A 16,345-nucleotide genomic window follows, 5' to 3' on the forward strand; every position below is an offset into this window, starting at 1 on the left:
CCTCCTTTTTTTCCAACGCTACACCAAATCTCTTCACCGAAAACAACCGACCTACAAACCCACAATGTACCGCATTGCGCTGCGTTGGGAGCTTGTAAATCTGCTATTTTTACTGTGTGTTCGACTATTTTCATCAAGTATTTGCCTATAATGATACGCCATGGGATGCTAGGTTTCAAATGGTTAAGTGTAATGTTATGCCGAATAACAATAAATACAGGTACTTTAGGTAAATTAGTTATCTTATGCGAAAAAGCACAAATTAGGATATTCTTTATCTCTCTCTCTCTCTCTATCTCTCTCTCTCTCTCTCTCTCTCTCTCTCTCTCTCTCTCTCTCTCTCTCTATCAGAGAGGTCCAGGATTACCTGAACTATGAACATAGAGTTTTCAACAGTGAGGAGTTTCTCAGGACCAGAGAGCCAGCTGATCAGCTCTTCTACAAGAAGGTACACGCACGCAGGCACGCACATGCACAGTCAAACACATTATCCTGCCTGTGTCATACAGTATGTAACTATCTTAAATGCACTGGTGTGTGTGCATGTGCATGCAGGTATTAGACACCCATATATTCCACACCTTCCTGAGAGACAGGCTAAGCAGGAAAATGGACACCTTCAGTCGGATGGAGCTCAGCACACGCAACCAAACACAAAGGTACTGTATGATGTTTGAGTTGTAATAATTGTAGGATTGCAGACTCTCTCTCCACTCTGAAAACATATCTCTTCAGACTCCACCTCATCCCACTAGCACTCCTTATCTTTGCATCTGTACATGTTTCCTAATGCTTATTAAGGCAGATGCTACTTATGTTATTCAGATGTATGTTAACTTGTTCCCAAAGATGCTATACTATGTACTGTACATTACTTAGATGTTTGGTTTTTCACAGATGATAATGTTTTCTCTGTAGTTAGGAATGTGGTTCTTTGAATATGCATCTACAGTAAGGCACACAAGCACATATTTTAATAGAGGGGTCATAGTGCAGGATTAACTGTGTAGTTAGTAGTAAGGATTCAGTTAATAGTTAATTCTCTTATCTTCTCAGGAACCGTGTTATGACCGATTCTCCTCGGCGTCCCCCCATGTCTGAATTGTCCAGAAGTGGTTACAACAGCTGCACCAGCCCTGAGAACAGGCTGAGTGGGAGGCTAGGTGCCAGCATGCCAAACCTGAACCACTCTTCCCCTGACAACACACTGCTCGCCATTAACTCCAACAGACCTGCCTCTCTGAGGAAGATGACACCTGATGCTGGTTAGCACTGAGGGATATATGGGGAGGTGGATGGGGAGAGATACATACAGACAGACAGACAGACAGACAGACAGACAGACAGACAGACAGACAGAATTGCAAAGTGGAGGGTGGGGGGGAAACCTGTTTAAACTTGATTCATCCATAAGTAATTATTGCAACAGACATGCCCGTACAGGTAAGCTAAAAATATGAGTGCTCTACCATAATCAGAATCAACTTCATAGTCACATCACAGGTTTACAGGTTTAAAACAGTGGGTGAAATTACCTGAAACGGGTGAACTGTTTACTGTGGTTAGTGCCAGGCACTCAGCACTTCTCCAGATAGATTTATCAGTAAATTAATAAATTGGAACCAATGAATTGTTGTCATTTCAGGTTTGAAGTCCCACCAAAAAGCAGTGAAGGTGTTCCGTCTCCCAGAGTTCCCCCCTCCCCTGGCCTATCACTATGTGCAGAACTATTATTCTGACATGGTTGCTTCCCTGGAGAAGGCTCTCAATGCTACATCACCTGATGACTCTGCACTGCTGGCCAGGTACTAGGAGAGAGGAAAGGAAAGGGTTGAGGGGAGGAAGGGGGAAGAAAACAAAAGAAGAAGAGAAATGGCTTTGTATACAACACGTACTGTAGGTCTGCTTTATATTTTAGGTAGCGAAGGTTCATCTTTTAGTTGAGGATCTACAAATAAGCTCATTCACTTTATACAAATTATATTTCATATAATTTAATATAATAACATATTTCCTTTTTCATGAAGCTTACATTCTGTGTTATTCGGGGAACATGGATATGCTAAAGAAAAAGAACAACTTTAAACCTGCATTTAAAGAAAAAAAACAACAGCTAGGCATCTCAGGGTATTTTTTTGCAAGATTATGAACCTACCACTCTACCCAGGAGATAAGCAATCAAAGAGGACTTGTCTCAACAGGCATTTAGATATCCCTATATCCCTGTGGATATCAATTCAGCTCAATTCCTTTATTGTCATTGCACCAGCAAAAAAATAATTGTCTGAGGAATGTAATCTCTCTACCTTTGTTTTTCTGTCTGTGTGTTTGTCCAGGTACCACTACCTCCGTGGTTTGGTGAACACAGTGTGCAACAGGCGTCTTGATGCCTTAGAGGACTTCCAGAGTCTTCATAAGACAGACTCGGATATCTTCCCGTCTCAGATGGTCAAGTCCCTGGTTGACTCTCTGCCCGATAATGAACGCTTACAGGTATGGCTAGAGTCATCGGTATAGCCCTGTCTTAGTATAGTAGCCTACATACTGTTTATAGTTCTATCCAAGCCAGGCCGAAGGCAGGGCTGGAGATATTGTTTTCGTCCCTGTGTGTACGCCCCTTGTACATGCTGCCGGTAGGCCTAGTAACTCGATCCTGAATATTTTTTAAATCAGCCTCATGGTGGTGAAAAGATTGTTAACACATGCTCTCTGGAGTCATGTAATAAAAAGTAATCATTCAGATTTTTGATAGTCCATACCAATTGGCTATAACTGGCTTTAACATTTTGTAGAAGGGGTCAATTCTACTAAGGAATGCAATAGAATCATGCACGCATTGTCCGATCTACCTCAAATATGAATTGAGTGAGGGGCCTCTAAACAGGTGATGTCAAAAATATCTGCAAAGATATAGAAAGAGGACATTGAATTTGTGTTTTATATTTCCATTCACTTATTCATTTATGGTGAATGACTATGACAATGGTCATACCTGAATTACTGATTAGCACAACACTTTTGCCTGACCCACTGTGCACTGTGACAGTTATTGTGACTGTTTTGTGCGTCCCTCGATGGTGTTGTCGATGATGATGATGTTACTGAACAACTCACAGGCTGACAGACGCCCCGAAATAAAACGCCTCATCACTCGCCTCAAGCGGGACCAGGAGCGGGAGCGTGCGCGTCATGGCAACGAGCAGGAGGAGGGTGCTGTAAAGCGTTTCAAGCTGACAAATAAGCACATGCATCTGGAGGAGTTTGTGAAATATGTCCAGGAGTCTGGCATCGTGAAAGACCAAGGAACCATTCACAGACTGTTTGAAGCTATGACCGTAGGTAGGTTTTGTGTGTGTGTGATAGTGTGTGTGTAGTACCAAATATTCTCAAGAGTTTTGAATTGGTGAATGAACTGTCCAAACAATGTTTTGTTTTATGCTTTAATGCAGTGGGTTTCTTTTTTATAATAACATTTGTGTGAGAGTGTGGGTATGCTGGTTATGCTTTTACACATAGCTCTTGTTCTTAATAGTTGCCCTGTAGGGCTTTTATAGCTATCTCTTGGTGAGTGTGTTTTTCTCCATCTCCCAAATACTGTACACACACACACACACACACACACACACACACACACACACACACACACACACACACACACACACACACACACACACACACACACACACACACACACACACACACACACACACACACACACACACACACAGACACACACAGACACACACACACACACACACACACACATACCCATACCCATACACACACACGCTTGCGGTCAGACACATTGGTACTCTCAATGGTACCCTGCTCCTTGTTTTGTAATCACACATTCATTCCTCAGGTTAATCATTAACTCACTTGTTCTTCAAGGCTTTGTTTGTAGGACAATTTACTGGACAGGTTCCTACAGCCAACAGAAACATTATGACATTAGTTATAACCCCCCAGGGTTCAGTATGCCCGGAATATCACTATGGTAGAATAACAATAATAGAAATAATAGACCCTCCTGTCTGGATACCATACCAGCATTTGGTCATATTTACAGCATCAGGTTGTAATTGATCAGAATCTACAGCAACCAGCCTGGTGGCTTTCGGCATTGTTGGGTGGGTTTCTTTGGGACCCCACCACCTTTGCGCAGCATTTCTTCAGGAAGGAAGGAGAAGGGGTTTGCTTATCTTGCGCTTCGTTTTCTGTTATGGGAAAGAAGCTGTCTTACTCTCTTTGGATGCAGTGAAAACACGTCCAGCAATCCTTCCTTCCTCCCTCTTTCCTGCACTGTAGAGAGACGGATAGCCTGGGCTGGAGAGAGCTTCCTCAGCTTTAGCAATGTGTGCTGAAAGTAAATCATTGACATGTTTGTGCGCATGTGTGTGACAGTCGACGTGGGAGTGCATTTATATTTATGGAATATTTTACTACTTTGACCTTTTCCATAGCAGTACGATAGGCCCTACTATAACTATCTGTATCATTAATGATACTGTGATACTGGTCTCTCAATGAACCCGATGTTGCTTTCTAATTTTATCACTTATCAGCCTGTTAGCATGGCTAGCTCCTGGATGTTAGCCAATGAAATCATTCCAACGGTACCTACAATATGTTGGCAGTTTACATTGTTGACAGAGGGGATTGTGTGTGTGTGTGTGTGTGTGTGTGTGTGTGTGTGTGTGTGTGTGTGTGTGTGTGTGTGTGTGTGTGTGTGTGTGTGTGTGTGTGTGTGTGTGTGTGTGTGTGTGTGTGTGTGTGTGTGTGTGTGTGTGTGTGTGTGCGTGTACTGTCCACACTGGGGAGCATGGACAAGGCGTCTGTATGAGTTCATTGTTGTCACACAGTTGGATACTAAACCTGCAACTGCTTTGTTACCAACAGTAGAAGTCTGTAGATGTGCTGAGTAGGCTGGGCAAACAGCTACAGTATGGTGGGTGTACAGAGAGTCTGTATGAAGTCATTGTTGCCATACTTTATAGTACACAGACCTGCTCTGTAACTCCCAACTGAGGACTGTGGTTGTACTTGGACATTTCCCAGGTGTGAGTGTGGGTAACTGAGTGTTGTGGAGCAGGGCGTTGCTGGAAAGCCAGCTCTGCCAACCTTCCCTGGGTACATAAAGGACAAAATATAGGAAGTAACCTTTTGCTTAATGTTTGGTCTGTCACTGGTCACTGTATTTGTTCAGTGTTCTGTGTTTATATCTTTTTATATGTGTCTATTGGTTTATGTTCTGTCTGTGTCCCAGGCCAACAGAAGCAGGTCAGTCCAGATCTCTTCAGAGTCTTCTACACCATCTGGAAGGAGACTGAGACTGAAGCTCAAGAGGTTTGTCCTGCATACTACAGTAGATGCTATTACATGATTGATTGATTGAATACTTTATTAGTACAGAGGTACAGTAAAACATTTGGGCTAAACACATAACACAAAAGAAGTCCTGGGGACTTGTTTCCATTGTGGTCCTATGACCATTCTGCACTGTAGTATCTCAGTGTAAACATTCACAATGTCCTGGATATGAGTCATCCCTTAGTCCTAACTTCTCCTTTCTGTCTTTCTCCACTCACTGTACTATGAAATAATGCAGTGGTTTCCCAACCCTGGTCACCAGGGACCCATTGAACTTCTGGTTTTACATCCTACGAGAAAATTAATTACATTCATCTGGTGTCTTTGTAAATTGAGCTGTATGTTCTAATCTAAAGGGTCCTTGAGGACCAGAGATGACATCGAAATAAATTTAGATGCTGTATACAGTTTGGACTAATTTGTCCTCTGCATTTACCCATGCTAATTATTAGGAGCATTTGATCATTTATAGTACAGTGGATTGATTGATCTAGGTCTGTGCTAGACTGTACACGTACCAACTGCTGCAACCGTTGCCCCAAGGCGTCTACCATTGACTTGTATCATTAAAATGTTCAGCTGTGTCTGCCGTCCTCTGTGCTGGAGCACCTGGAGCCCAGCGAGTGTGTGTTCAAAGTGTCGTCCTCGGTGAAGACGAGCCGCGGCGTGGGGAAAATCGCCATGACCCAGCGGCGGCTGTTCCTGCTGACCAACGGACGACCTGGATACGTCGAGGTGGCACAGTACAGAGACATAGAGGTCAGAATAGACGGTGGGGGGGTTGGGTGCAAATAGGGGGGATGGAGAGCTGGTCTCTCGCTGGTCTCTCAATGGGGAGGAAGGAAGAATAAACTAGATAACAGTACATTGAGTTTGTACAGTGCAGAAACTAAACAGTGGAAAGAGGTGATAAGGCTTGGATGAATAAAGAGGAGGGGGGATATGCGACACAGTAATAATATGAGGTCTTTTAACACAATATGGTCTAGTTTTCTCTCTGACTCTAGGATAAAGTGTAGTGGTAGACCATTCCATTCAGTACACTGTGTTTTCACTCGTAGTAGATCAGCCATGAACTCTCACTAAAGATAACCTGCCCACAGGAATAGTGGGTGAGTTCTATGTTATTCAAAGGATAATGTGTTAAAATTAATTATCATTTATAAGGGAATAACCATTTTACAAGTGCAGCTTTCCTCACAAAATTGGTTACCCGCCCCCACCCCTCATTTGATTTAAATTATATTTTCACTCTTCTGCATAGGGCATAAGTCCAATTGCTCTCTTCTTTCATCCATCCATCGGCATCCCAAGCTTTTTCCCCCTCTTTCTTGATCTTTCTCTCTCCCTTTCCTTCATCTTTGTTTCCATTTTCTCTACACATCTGAAGGAGGTGAAGGTGTCCTCTGCTCCGTTCCTGCTGCTGCGTATCCCCAGTCTGAAGCTGCGTGTGTGCGGCAGGAAGGAGGCGTTCGAGGCCAACCTGAAGACTGAGACCGAGCTCTGGAACCTCATGGTAAAGGAGATGTGGGCTGGACGCAACCTGGCTGACCAGCACAAGGTAAAACCTCTGTGTGTTTGTGTTCTGAAATATTACTATATCACAATACTTAAAAACATCATCGGGCTTGGGTATCAATGTGGACTCTGTGTACTGGTATTTGGAAGCTTTGGGCATGTATTTAAATGAACTGTGAGTGCTATTAGTATTGCTGGCATGACAAAGAGAAAGCCCAAGCAGCTGTGCAGCCTGGCTGTGTGGAGGGGAGGATGCCTTATGCACCCTTAAAGGTCCCATAATTGAGCGCTTTTAGTCATTTTTGGATACTTCCTGAGTATCTATTTAACACACTTGTACTGATATTTACACTGAAAATATCACCCTTTGTTATTTGTCAATTTGTCTCGGGTGCCTCTTTATACTCTTCTAACTCACAGGCCATTTTCGTTTTGCACCTGCTTATTAGAAGAGCCTGACTAATATTGGATATTGGGGCCAGGACCGATATTGCTATTAGGGATTAAAGCAATTCTCATATTGACATATTTGGTCGATTCGATGAGGAAAATTGTCCGAGGCTTATCCATTGATCATTAAGTCTTCTCTTTCAAGAGGCTGTTTGGCAGCCTGGCAGCCAGGAAAAATATATTTTCCATGAATTTACTGGTCATTTTATGCTAACTCAAGGTCAAGTCTTGTGCCTACACAATACAGCCAGTAGCAGACAGTCAAATTCTTGTACTCCAAGATTCCCTCAAAAGTGTAACAGTGTGAACTTGCTCGATAGCTCCAACTGAGTTCTAACTTGCAGCTCCTGCGCAACTCAACAATGTTTGGTCAGCCTGTTTACATGGGATATGATTTTGAATGGCTTGTAAAACAGAAATAATTTTGTGAGTAGCTGAAAAATGGCACAAGAGATATCATGTTTACACAGTGCATAAGCAACCTCCTGAGTGCAAAAACAATGCAAAACACAGGGGGAAAAAAATAAACAAAAGAAAATGTCTTTTGACCATATGGGACCATTAAGCAGTGGTGGACTAAGTACTTGAGTCAGTCAAAGTAGCTCAAAAACATTTACTCAAAGTTATTGCTTTTAAAAATACTTTAGTATTCAAAAGTACCTGCTTTTAAAAATACTTTAAAATAAAAACAAAGTCATTTTTTTAAAATATCAATGCATTTCTGTAATGTTTTCACAATTAATTTATAGAACCTAACTCTTTGAAACCACATGCACAGCATGCACTGATGTGCTTCTTGTAGAATCACTACGCTACAAAGCCTATAGAAACACCTATAAAAACATAGAAATGCAATCAAATCAGAAAAACGGTAAACAATAACATGGTAAATATTTGAAAATATATGAACCCTTTCTTATTCCCAAAATCTCAAACATTGACTTGAAATCAGGCAATGGGTGTTCTGGTTTGTCTGTTTTGCCAGACTCATTGAGCTGGTCAGTATCATGTCAGTATCATGGCCAGTATCATGTCAGTATCATGGCCAGTATCATGTCAGTATCACGGCCAGTATCATGTCAGTATCATGTCAGTATCATGGCCAGTATCATGGCCAGTATCATGGTCAGTATCATGTCAGTATCATGTCAGTATCATGGTCAGTATCATGGTCAGTATCATGGCCAGTATCATGGCCAGTATAAAGTCAGTATCATGCCAGTATCATGGCCAGTATCAAGTCAGTATCATGCCAGTATCATGGCAGTATCATGGCCAATATCATGTCAGTATCATGGTTAGTATGCCGAAGCACGATTACCACCCTTTGTTGATTGAAAGAGGGATAACCAAGATGGATAGCCAAGCCTTGCACGCCTGGGTGACATATTTTTTGCTTTTACTTCAATCCCAGTTGAGAGCGGGTAGTGTGATTGGTTTTCTTCAGTGAAGAACACAGTGTGTGGCCAATTGCATTAAAAAAAAAACTGAGCAAAAAGTAACTAGTACTCTATAACTATAAAGAATACATCACATGGATGCACCTGGGATGTATCATCATAGTGTTGTAGCCTGGGGTGTCATAGGGTGTTTCGGGTCTCGCAACATACACCCTCGCCCAGGTGACCCAGCCGGAGTTGATCAAGCCCCAACTTACATCCCAGGTAGCTACCCACGGTCAGTCCTATAGGGAAAGACAGGGCCACTCAGTCCGCTTCTCCGGAACTACTCTGCCTGAACACGGGGAGGCTCTGGCACGTGGAGGGACTAGGCTCTGTGGGTGGCTCCTCCTTCGTCTCACCAGGTCCACGACCTGACCACAGCCTTCCTAGAAATGTAGTGGAGTAAAAAAAATTGGACTTTTTGGAAAATGTGTGTGCGTGCATATGTATGTGCATGTGAGTGTGTACGCGCACACCCACGCATGTGTACACCCTGTGAGGGTGTGAGATTTTGTGGGAGAAAGCACTGCTAAAGAGAGGAGGTACTAAAAGGGGGAGAAATAGTGTGTGTGTGTGTGTGTGTGTGTGTGTGTGTGTGTGTGTGTGTGTGTGTGTGTGTGTGTGTGTGTGTGTGTGTGTGTGTGTGTGAACCTTTGTGGGTGTGGTTCACATTCCTAAAGCATAGCTGAACTACATGCACGCACGCACGCACGCACAATAAATTTCCTCTATGAAACCAGATGGTATCATTTTGTAAAAGAATCTGTGTAGGTAGCTTATCTCCTCTTTCTGTCTCTTCTTCTTCTTCTTCTTCTGTGTAGGTAGCGTATCTCCTCTCTCTGTCTCTTCTTCTTTCTCTCACTCGTTTCATGCCTTTTCTCCCCAGTTTCCTTTAAGCCGTCTCTCAGTTCCTCTGATGTGCATTACTCTGTTAATGTACAACACATGTCAGTCATTCAGTGAGCCTTCTTCTTAGGAATGTGCACCCACCACCACAGCTAGCCAGTCTAACCAGCTTGATGAGATGTATACAGTACACTGTAATACCCTGAGGGTTCATTTAACTCTGAGATTGTACATATGGACCCAAAACGATCCATTTGGTTACATATGTACACTCTTGGAGTTACAAATGGCACAATTAAATAAATAAATAAATACCTCAAATTTCTAAACGAATAACACAGTTAATATTTACCCCCCCCCCCCCCCCCCACTCTCTCTGTATCTACCCAGGACCCTCAGTACATGCAGCAAGCTCTAACCAATGCCTTGCTGATGGATGCAGTGGTGGGGAGCCTTCAGAGTAACAAGGCCATCTATGCTGCTTCTAAACTGGCCCACTTTGACCGCATCAAGATGGAAGGTAGATAAAAAAAAAATCATTTGACCAGGAAGTCCGATTGAGATCATAAATCTCTTTTACGAGAGAGACCTGATAATAACCTGATAATAACCTGACAATGTGAATAATCATTATTATTATTATTGTTAAACTAGACCATACCCGGTGGACGCATCCGTGGGGGGATATGCGCACATGATCTGGCAACCCGGGAGGCAGTTCGTCCCATAGCTGGGCAGCCCCGTAACCATGGCGACAGTGTTTGACACAAAAACGCTAATAAGAAGCTGAGATTTGGTGAAATCGAAAAACAGGCTTCACAGTTAAGTTCAGATGGTAATGGTCAATGGCTGTGTGCAAAATCAGAGCAATTGCTCCAGCCACTGAGGAGAACCGGGTAGCTTCACCTACTCACCTACTCACTCACTACTACAAACGGACAGAGGTTACTAGAATTATAGTAGGATGTCTTTTTGAAGTTCACCCGTGAAAATCCTGCCAGTTTATTGTACTCTGCAATATCTTACTACCAGTCATGCACTCATGCACTCACTGAATCCAGGTTTGACGCAGGGCGCGCAACTTGGGCGAGGTGAGACGTCACATGCCGAACATCAATCAGGGCCTCCTCACTAAATGCATACATTAGTCAAAGAGGAAGTACGCAGGCCAGGGACCCGTCAATGAGGAAAAGACTGGCTTGTTATGGTTTCACCGTGGTGCATTTGGTGTTTACGTTCAGATGTTCTCTGTACTGTAGATACCAATTGGATGACCGAAATTCTGGAGGATCAAGATATTCATAGTTTTTGGAATACTAAATTAGGGCAAAGAGCAGTGAAAGAGGCAAGCTCCTTTATTGATGTTTTGTGCATTTATTGAACAGAAATATTTTTTCTGTGGATTTAAACCTATAAGTAAATGTAACTTTTAGATGCAGACAGGATGTGAGCATTTTCAACACCATTTCTTGTGTCTGTCTGTCTGTCTGTCTGTCTGTCTGTCTGTCTGTCTGTCTGTCTGTCTGTCTATAGTACCTATGATGGTTCCCAAGACAACTTCAGAGACGCTGAAACACAAGATTAACCCTTCACTGGAGCTAACTGCACCACAAGCTGTGGATGTGCTGCTGTACACACCAGGTACACACACATACTATGCACATACAGTACACTTTCACCAACGGTACCAACTGATACAAAATGCAGACAACCACATAAAAGTTACACTCACATTAATACACAATATTCTCTCTCTCTCTCTCTCTCCCTCACTCGCACGCACGCACGCACACACACACACCCTTTGTTTGTCACGTGAACCAGTAACGTCTTTAGTATTCTGTTGTCACTATGACGACAAGTGTTAGGTTGCATTCTCTGTGACTGACTGTTCTGATTTGGTCTTAGAGCTCCACACACACACACACACACACACACACACACACACACACACACACACACACACACACACACACACACACACACACACACACACACACACACACAGAGATAACACCTGATGTACTGTACAGTACTCATAGACAGTCCAACAATAAGAGATGCGTATGCAGAGACAGACAAACACGCTGAAGCGTCAAAGACAGACTGGGTTCATAACACCACTCCCTTCTTTGTCCTGTCATTTCCTTTATGAGCCAACTCGTATAGAAAATGGAGAAAGACACCAATCTAGAAGCCATTCATTATCCCCTCGACAAGGAAGTGATAAATAATCTTTTATCTTGAGATTCAGACTTGGCTTCAAGTATAAAGCAAAATCCAGAGTGTTAACTCGGAGAGGTAATTTTATATTTGACACTCTCAGAATTAAATGAACACTGGCTTTTATTGTATACCCTGGTAAATAAGTGTATGAATATGCATTCATGCCAGGTTGTTGTTGAATTTGGGTGAAAGGTTAAGACCTTTTCAAGGGCCCTGGGCTATCAGGTTTTGTCAAAGTGAAGATTCCATGGGTTAAACATTTCTACTGCTCACTCAATGAATACCTGGCCTCCTGGCCTCCTGAGAGTCTTAACATTTGTGACAAGACTACAATGACGGTCGGATTACTGTAAGTTTCATTGCAAAATGCCACGCTTGTGGCTTCTTTGCTACTGCGCGTGCACGCCCCATGCCGCTGATGTTGCCGCCTCACCTGACAGTGAGGGGTATCACTGGGAGCACGGAGGAAGAGAATATTCAGTCCTCGGTTATCCATTTCTGCTCCCCGCCCAACTACCCTCTAGGACAGTGGTTCCCAAACTGGGGGTCGGGACCCCCAGGGGGGACCGCAAATCATTTTGGGGGGTCCTCAGATGGTTAGCTTACCGTGCAACATTGTTTTCTCCTTCAAACATTGTGAAAACTAGAAGCTCGCCCCCGCTACGCGGGGGCTCGCGTCTAGCCCGCGGCCACGCCCACGTAGCGCCCGCGGCCACTTGGCAGCTCATGTAAGTGGCGTAGCGTCCTGAGGGCCAGTGGGGCCGTGGCTCGGTCAGTGAAGACCCTGTAGTGCGGATGATATGTGGCATAGAGGGGCAGATTGTAAATCCCCAGAGGAAACATGCGTGGGCTACCATTGGTTCAGCGATGTGTGCGGTCGCCCTGCGGCCCCTCCTCCTCCACCAATGTGCAGTATTGAGAGCCCTGACGTCACAACAATTGGAGCGATGGGCACTGCACTCTGGTTGGTTAGGGTACACCTAGGGCCCAGGTAGAACCCAGTTAAAGCCTGCATGGGCAAACCCAGTTAGGACCCGCCTTGGTCCCACATAAACATGGCTAGTTGGGGCCCACCTAAGGGCCAGGTAGAAGCTACTTACTACTACTAACTGCATGGGCATCGCAGTTGGGACTGAAGTGGATGCCGCTGACATTGCTGACATGGGGTCCATATGGTTTAGCCCACCTTGAAACCATATGGGAACTACGCTGGCATGCAGGCTGGAATGCAAACGCTGCATCATACCTGTAGTGTGTAGTTTGATGTTGTGTGTGTAGCAGATATACCTGCAGTGTGTAGATCAATGTCCATATGAAAGTCAATGCCCAGCAGTGTTTTTTTTTTCTCCAGCAGAGTTTCTAGTGTCTCTGTCTCTCTCTGGAAGAGGTTGCACATGAACTCTGCAGCCGCACTGAGACGCTCCAACACAAACACTCTGACATTAGGCTGCTTCACACAACAAACATCAGCACCACGCTGCTGTTTGTCCAAAAGACACAATATGTCCTCTCCCACCGACGTCATGTGTTCATTTATCGACAGCCGTACAGACTCCTTTTGACACATTTTACCTCGTTTATCCAGCTCTCACTGACTCTCCACATCGGGCTGTTATAGCGCCACCATGAGGCTGATTAGAGAAATCTCAAGTGGAATTTCTTCCTCGGCATAGTGGGAATTTGGGTGCAAAGTTGCACGTAAAGTGCATGCTGTGTTCATAATGTGAGGCATTTTGGTCCAAACGGAGCAGTCCTGCAGACTTTGGAAGCCATTTTAGCCAATCAGGATGGAATATGAAAAATCTGAAAGGGCTTTTTTTTTAATGACTGTGGAGATACTGTGTACCGATTTGCGTGATGTTTGGGCAAAATATGTAGGAGTACTGTGAGAAAAGGTGTTTAGCAAAAAGCGGCCTCCTGGTGGCACTGTAACAGGGCCATGTGAAAGAAATAGGGCAGAGGTTCTGAATTGGCATCCAGGGAGTGTGTGTGCACAGTTTCGCTGCGATCAAGTCAACGATGTGAGAGATTAGCTATCACAGACGGACGGACAGGTCTTGCGTCATGCCTTTTGGCCTGGCGGAGACAATAAAAAAACGAAAGTAAAGGAAATTACCATTTCTGCAACAAAAGTAGTGAACAAACTATACTATAAAAGCATTGGCCACATTGTCAAATAATCTAAGAAAGAGGCAATCATGTAGAAAATAGCCGATCTACAAGCTTACAAAGCCTCTCAACGTGAGGCGTTTCGAGCTTGTAGATCTGCTATTTTCACAATATTTACTTGTGGAATGGAGTCAAACAAAATGGGGGGGTGGCCAGATCAATTACGTTTATTTGGGGGGGGGGGGGGGGGGGGCGGCCTGAAAGGGTTGATAAGCACTGCTGTAATTGGAGCGAAATTATCTGAAATTACTACATGACCATAATGCAGCCTAACATGCGTTGCACGGGGCGGTCCTGCCATTACGTTAGTTACTGTAGTTGCTGTGGAGCTACATAGTTCTCCAGAAGACACACACAAACATACACCATCTACAATGGACTAACTGAGCAGCAATATTGACATTCACCACACGAACGTGCATTGTTGACAAAGTGATTGCACAGCCGCTGCAGGCATGACAACCACGTTAGCGTTAGCTACATGCCACTATCACAGCTCCCTGTCCGTCGTTGCTGCGACTGAATGTGACGGCTACAGCAAGCTCTCTGCGATGCCATTGTCTGGAGACTGCTCCTGGCATGACACGACCAATGAGAGTGAGCGCTGTCGTTGTTGCTAAGATACGGTGGCGTCACTGCCCCATAGCTTGTAGATCTCTCACACATGATTGGCGTAGGCTGCGTTGCCAGGTCTGACTGTTTGTATAAGCGATTTTGGGCTTATTTGGGTGCACTTTTGGGCTCGTTTCCATAGACCACGGCAGCGCTTATTTCTTTCCCGTGACCGATGTGGCAAAAAAAGGTGCAAAACGAACCATCCGGAAGTAAAGTGCGAGATGAAATATATAGCACTTTTTGATTATTAGAGAAGGAGACAGATGTGAAGGTGGAAAATGGAATGTAGGAGATTATATAGTTTTTCATGAGCGATTTTTGTAGCAAGTTGTGAGTGAATTGGGCCACTCCTGTGGGCGGGGGGCTGATTAGAACCATTGGGGTTTGGGAAGGAGACGCTCTCTGTTTGAGTGGAAAGATAGCTGATCTCCAAGTACCGTATTTTCCGCACTATAAGGCCTTATAGTGCGCATGCGCCTTATAATCCGATGCGCCTTATATATGTATCAATATTGGTTCCCTTGGTTTCCGCACTATAGGGCGCACCGTCAGTGCGCCTTATAGTGTGGATGCGCCCTATATGAAAATAATACCTTTATTGAAGGTGCGCCTTATACTCAGATGCGCCTTATAGTGCGGAAAATACGGTAGTTTGGCTATTTTCACAATATTTATCTATGGAACTGAGTCAAACTAAAATGTAATTGCCTACAATTCCAAGTGCTTGTCAGGGTGGGGGGTCCCCAGTTCAAATATGATTATTTTGGGGGGTCGCGGCACTGAAAAGTTTGGGAGCCCTTGCTCTAGGAGTCGTTGAGAACTGAGAACACCATACCCATCTAACGAACACGGCCAATTGTGTTCTGTGGAGTGCCCGGCCAAGCCAAAGGCACTGTGGAGGATTCAAACCCTAGTCTCTACGGGGGACTTTACCCCTGCTCTGGGGTCATTGACATATCCTCATGATCCTTATGTTGGACATGGTCACCCAATCTAAAACATGCCATCTAGATTCAAAGATATAGGTGACATACACACACACACACACACACACACACACACACACAAATGCATGGAGTACATACAAGCACAAAGCACCCAAACATATAGTACAGGCAAAAATGCTCACTCACGCATTCACATGCATAGTATGCATACTGATGATGCATATAGACGCTCAAAGATATTATGTGACGCGTAACAGCAAACGCACACACACACACACACACAAAGTAGTGGTCAGTTCTTCTTATAGGAGTCATCACTTGGGGGTTTGTAAAGAACAAGTGTTGCTATTCATTTCCTCTCAGTGACTCTGGTCTGAATGTAGGTCACTGAACGGAATACTTGGCACATGTCCAACTCTCATACTTCTCTCTTTCTCTCTCTCTCTCTCTCTCTCTCTCTCTCTCTCTCTCTTTCTCTCTGTCTTCTACCTCCTTTTAACCTCTCTCTTCTTCCTCATTATCACTTCTTCCCTTTTTTCCCTTCCTCTCTCTCCACCTTTCTCCTTTCCAACGTTTCTCTTCACTCCTCACTCTCTTCCAACAGTTTTCTTGCTACAGGTCTCTCCCCCTTCATGCTTCTCTCTCCGGCCTTTCTTCCTTCTGTCCCCCAACATCCATCTCCTGCAGGCTCTCTCTCTTTCTCCACTCCCGCTTTCTCAAATGAAACACAGGATGTTACTTTCCGTTTTCTTCCAGAGGTGT

The 16,345-nt window shown here is 44.1% G+C and overlaps 1 protein-coding gene across 1 annotated transcript in view; it reads left to right on the forward strand.

Moving 5' to 3' along the window:
* LOC311062313 (DENN domain-containing protein 3-like) overlaps positions 1-16,345 on the forward strand; it is a 36,843-nt gene that overhangs the window by 12,037 nt on the left and 8,461 nt on the right. Inside the window, exons 13-23 of the mRNA XM_084081240.1 lie at positions 352-448; positions 556-659; positions 1,057-1,265; positions 1,646-1,805; positions 2,337-2,493; positions 3,117-3,339; positions 5,267-5,346; positions 5,950-6,129; positions 6,761-6,931; positions 10,017-10,146; positions 11,160-11,267. Coding sequence (XP_083937366.1) covers positions 352-448; positions 556-659; positions 1,057-1,265; positions 1,646-1,805; positions 2,337-2,493; positions 3,117-3,339; positions 5,267-5,346; positions 5,950-6,129; positions 6,761-6,931; positions 10,017-10,146; positions 11,160-11,267 — 1,619 coding nt within the window. The remainder of the gene's footprint in view (positions 1-351; positions 449-555; positions 660-1,056; positions 1,266-1,645; positions 1,806-2,336; positions 2,494-3,116; positions 3,340-5,266; positions 5,347-5,949; positions 6,130-6,760; positions 6,932-10,016; positions 10,147-11,159; positions 11,268-16,345) is intronic.

Source organism: Gymnoscopelus microlampas, assembly GCF_963454915.1.
Source record: "Gymnoscopelus microlampas genome assembly, chromosome: 15".
NCBI lineage: Eukaryota > Metazoa > Chordata > Actinopteri > Myctophiformes > Myctophidae > Gymnoscopelus > Gymnoscopelus microlampas.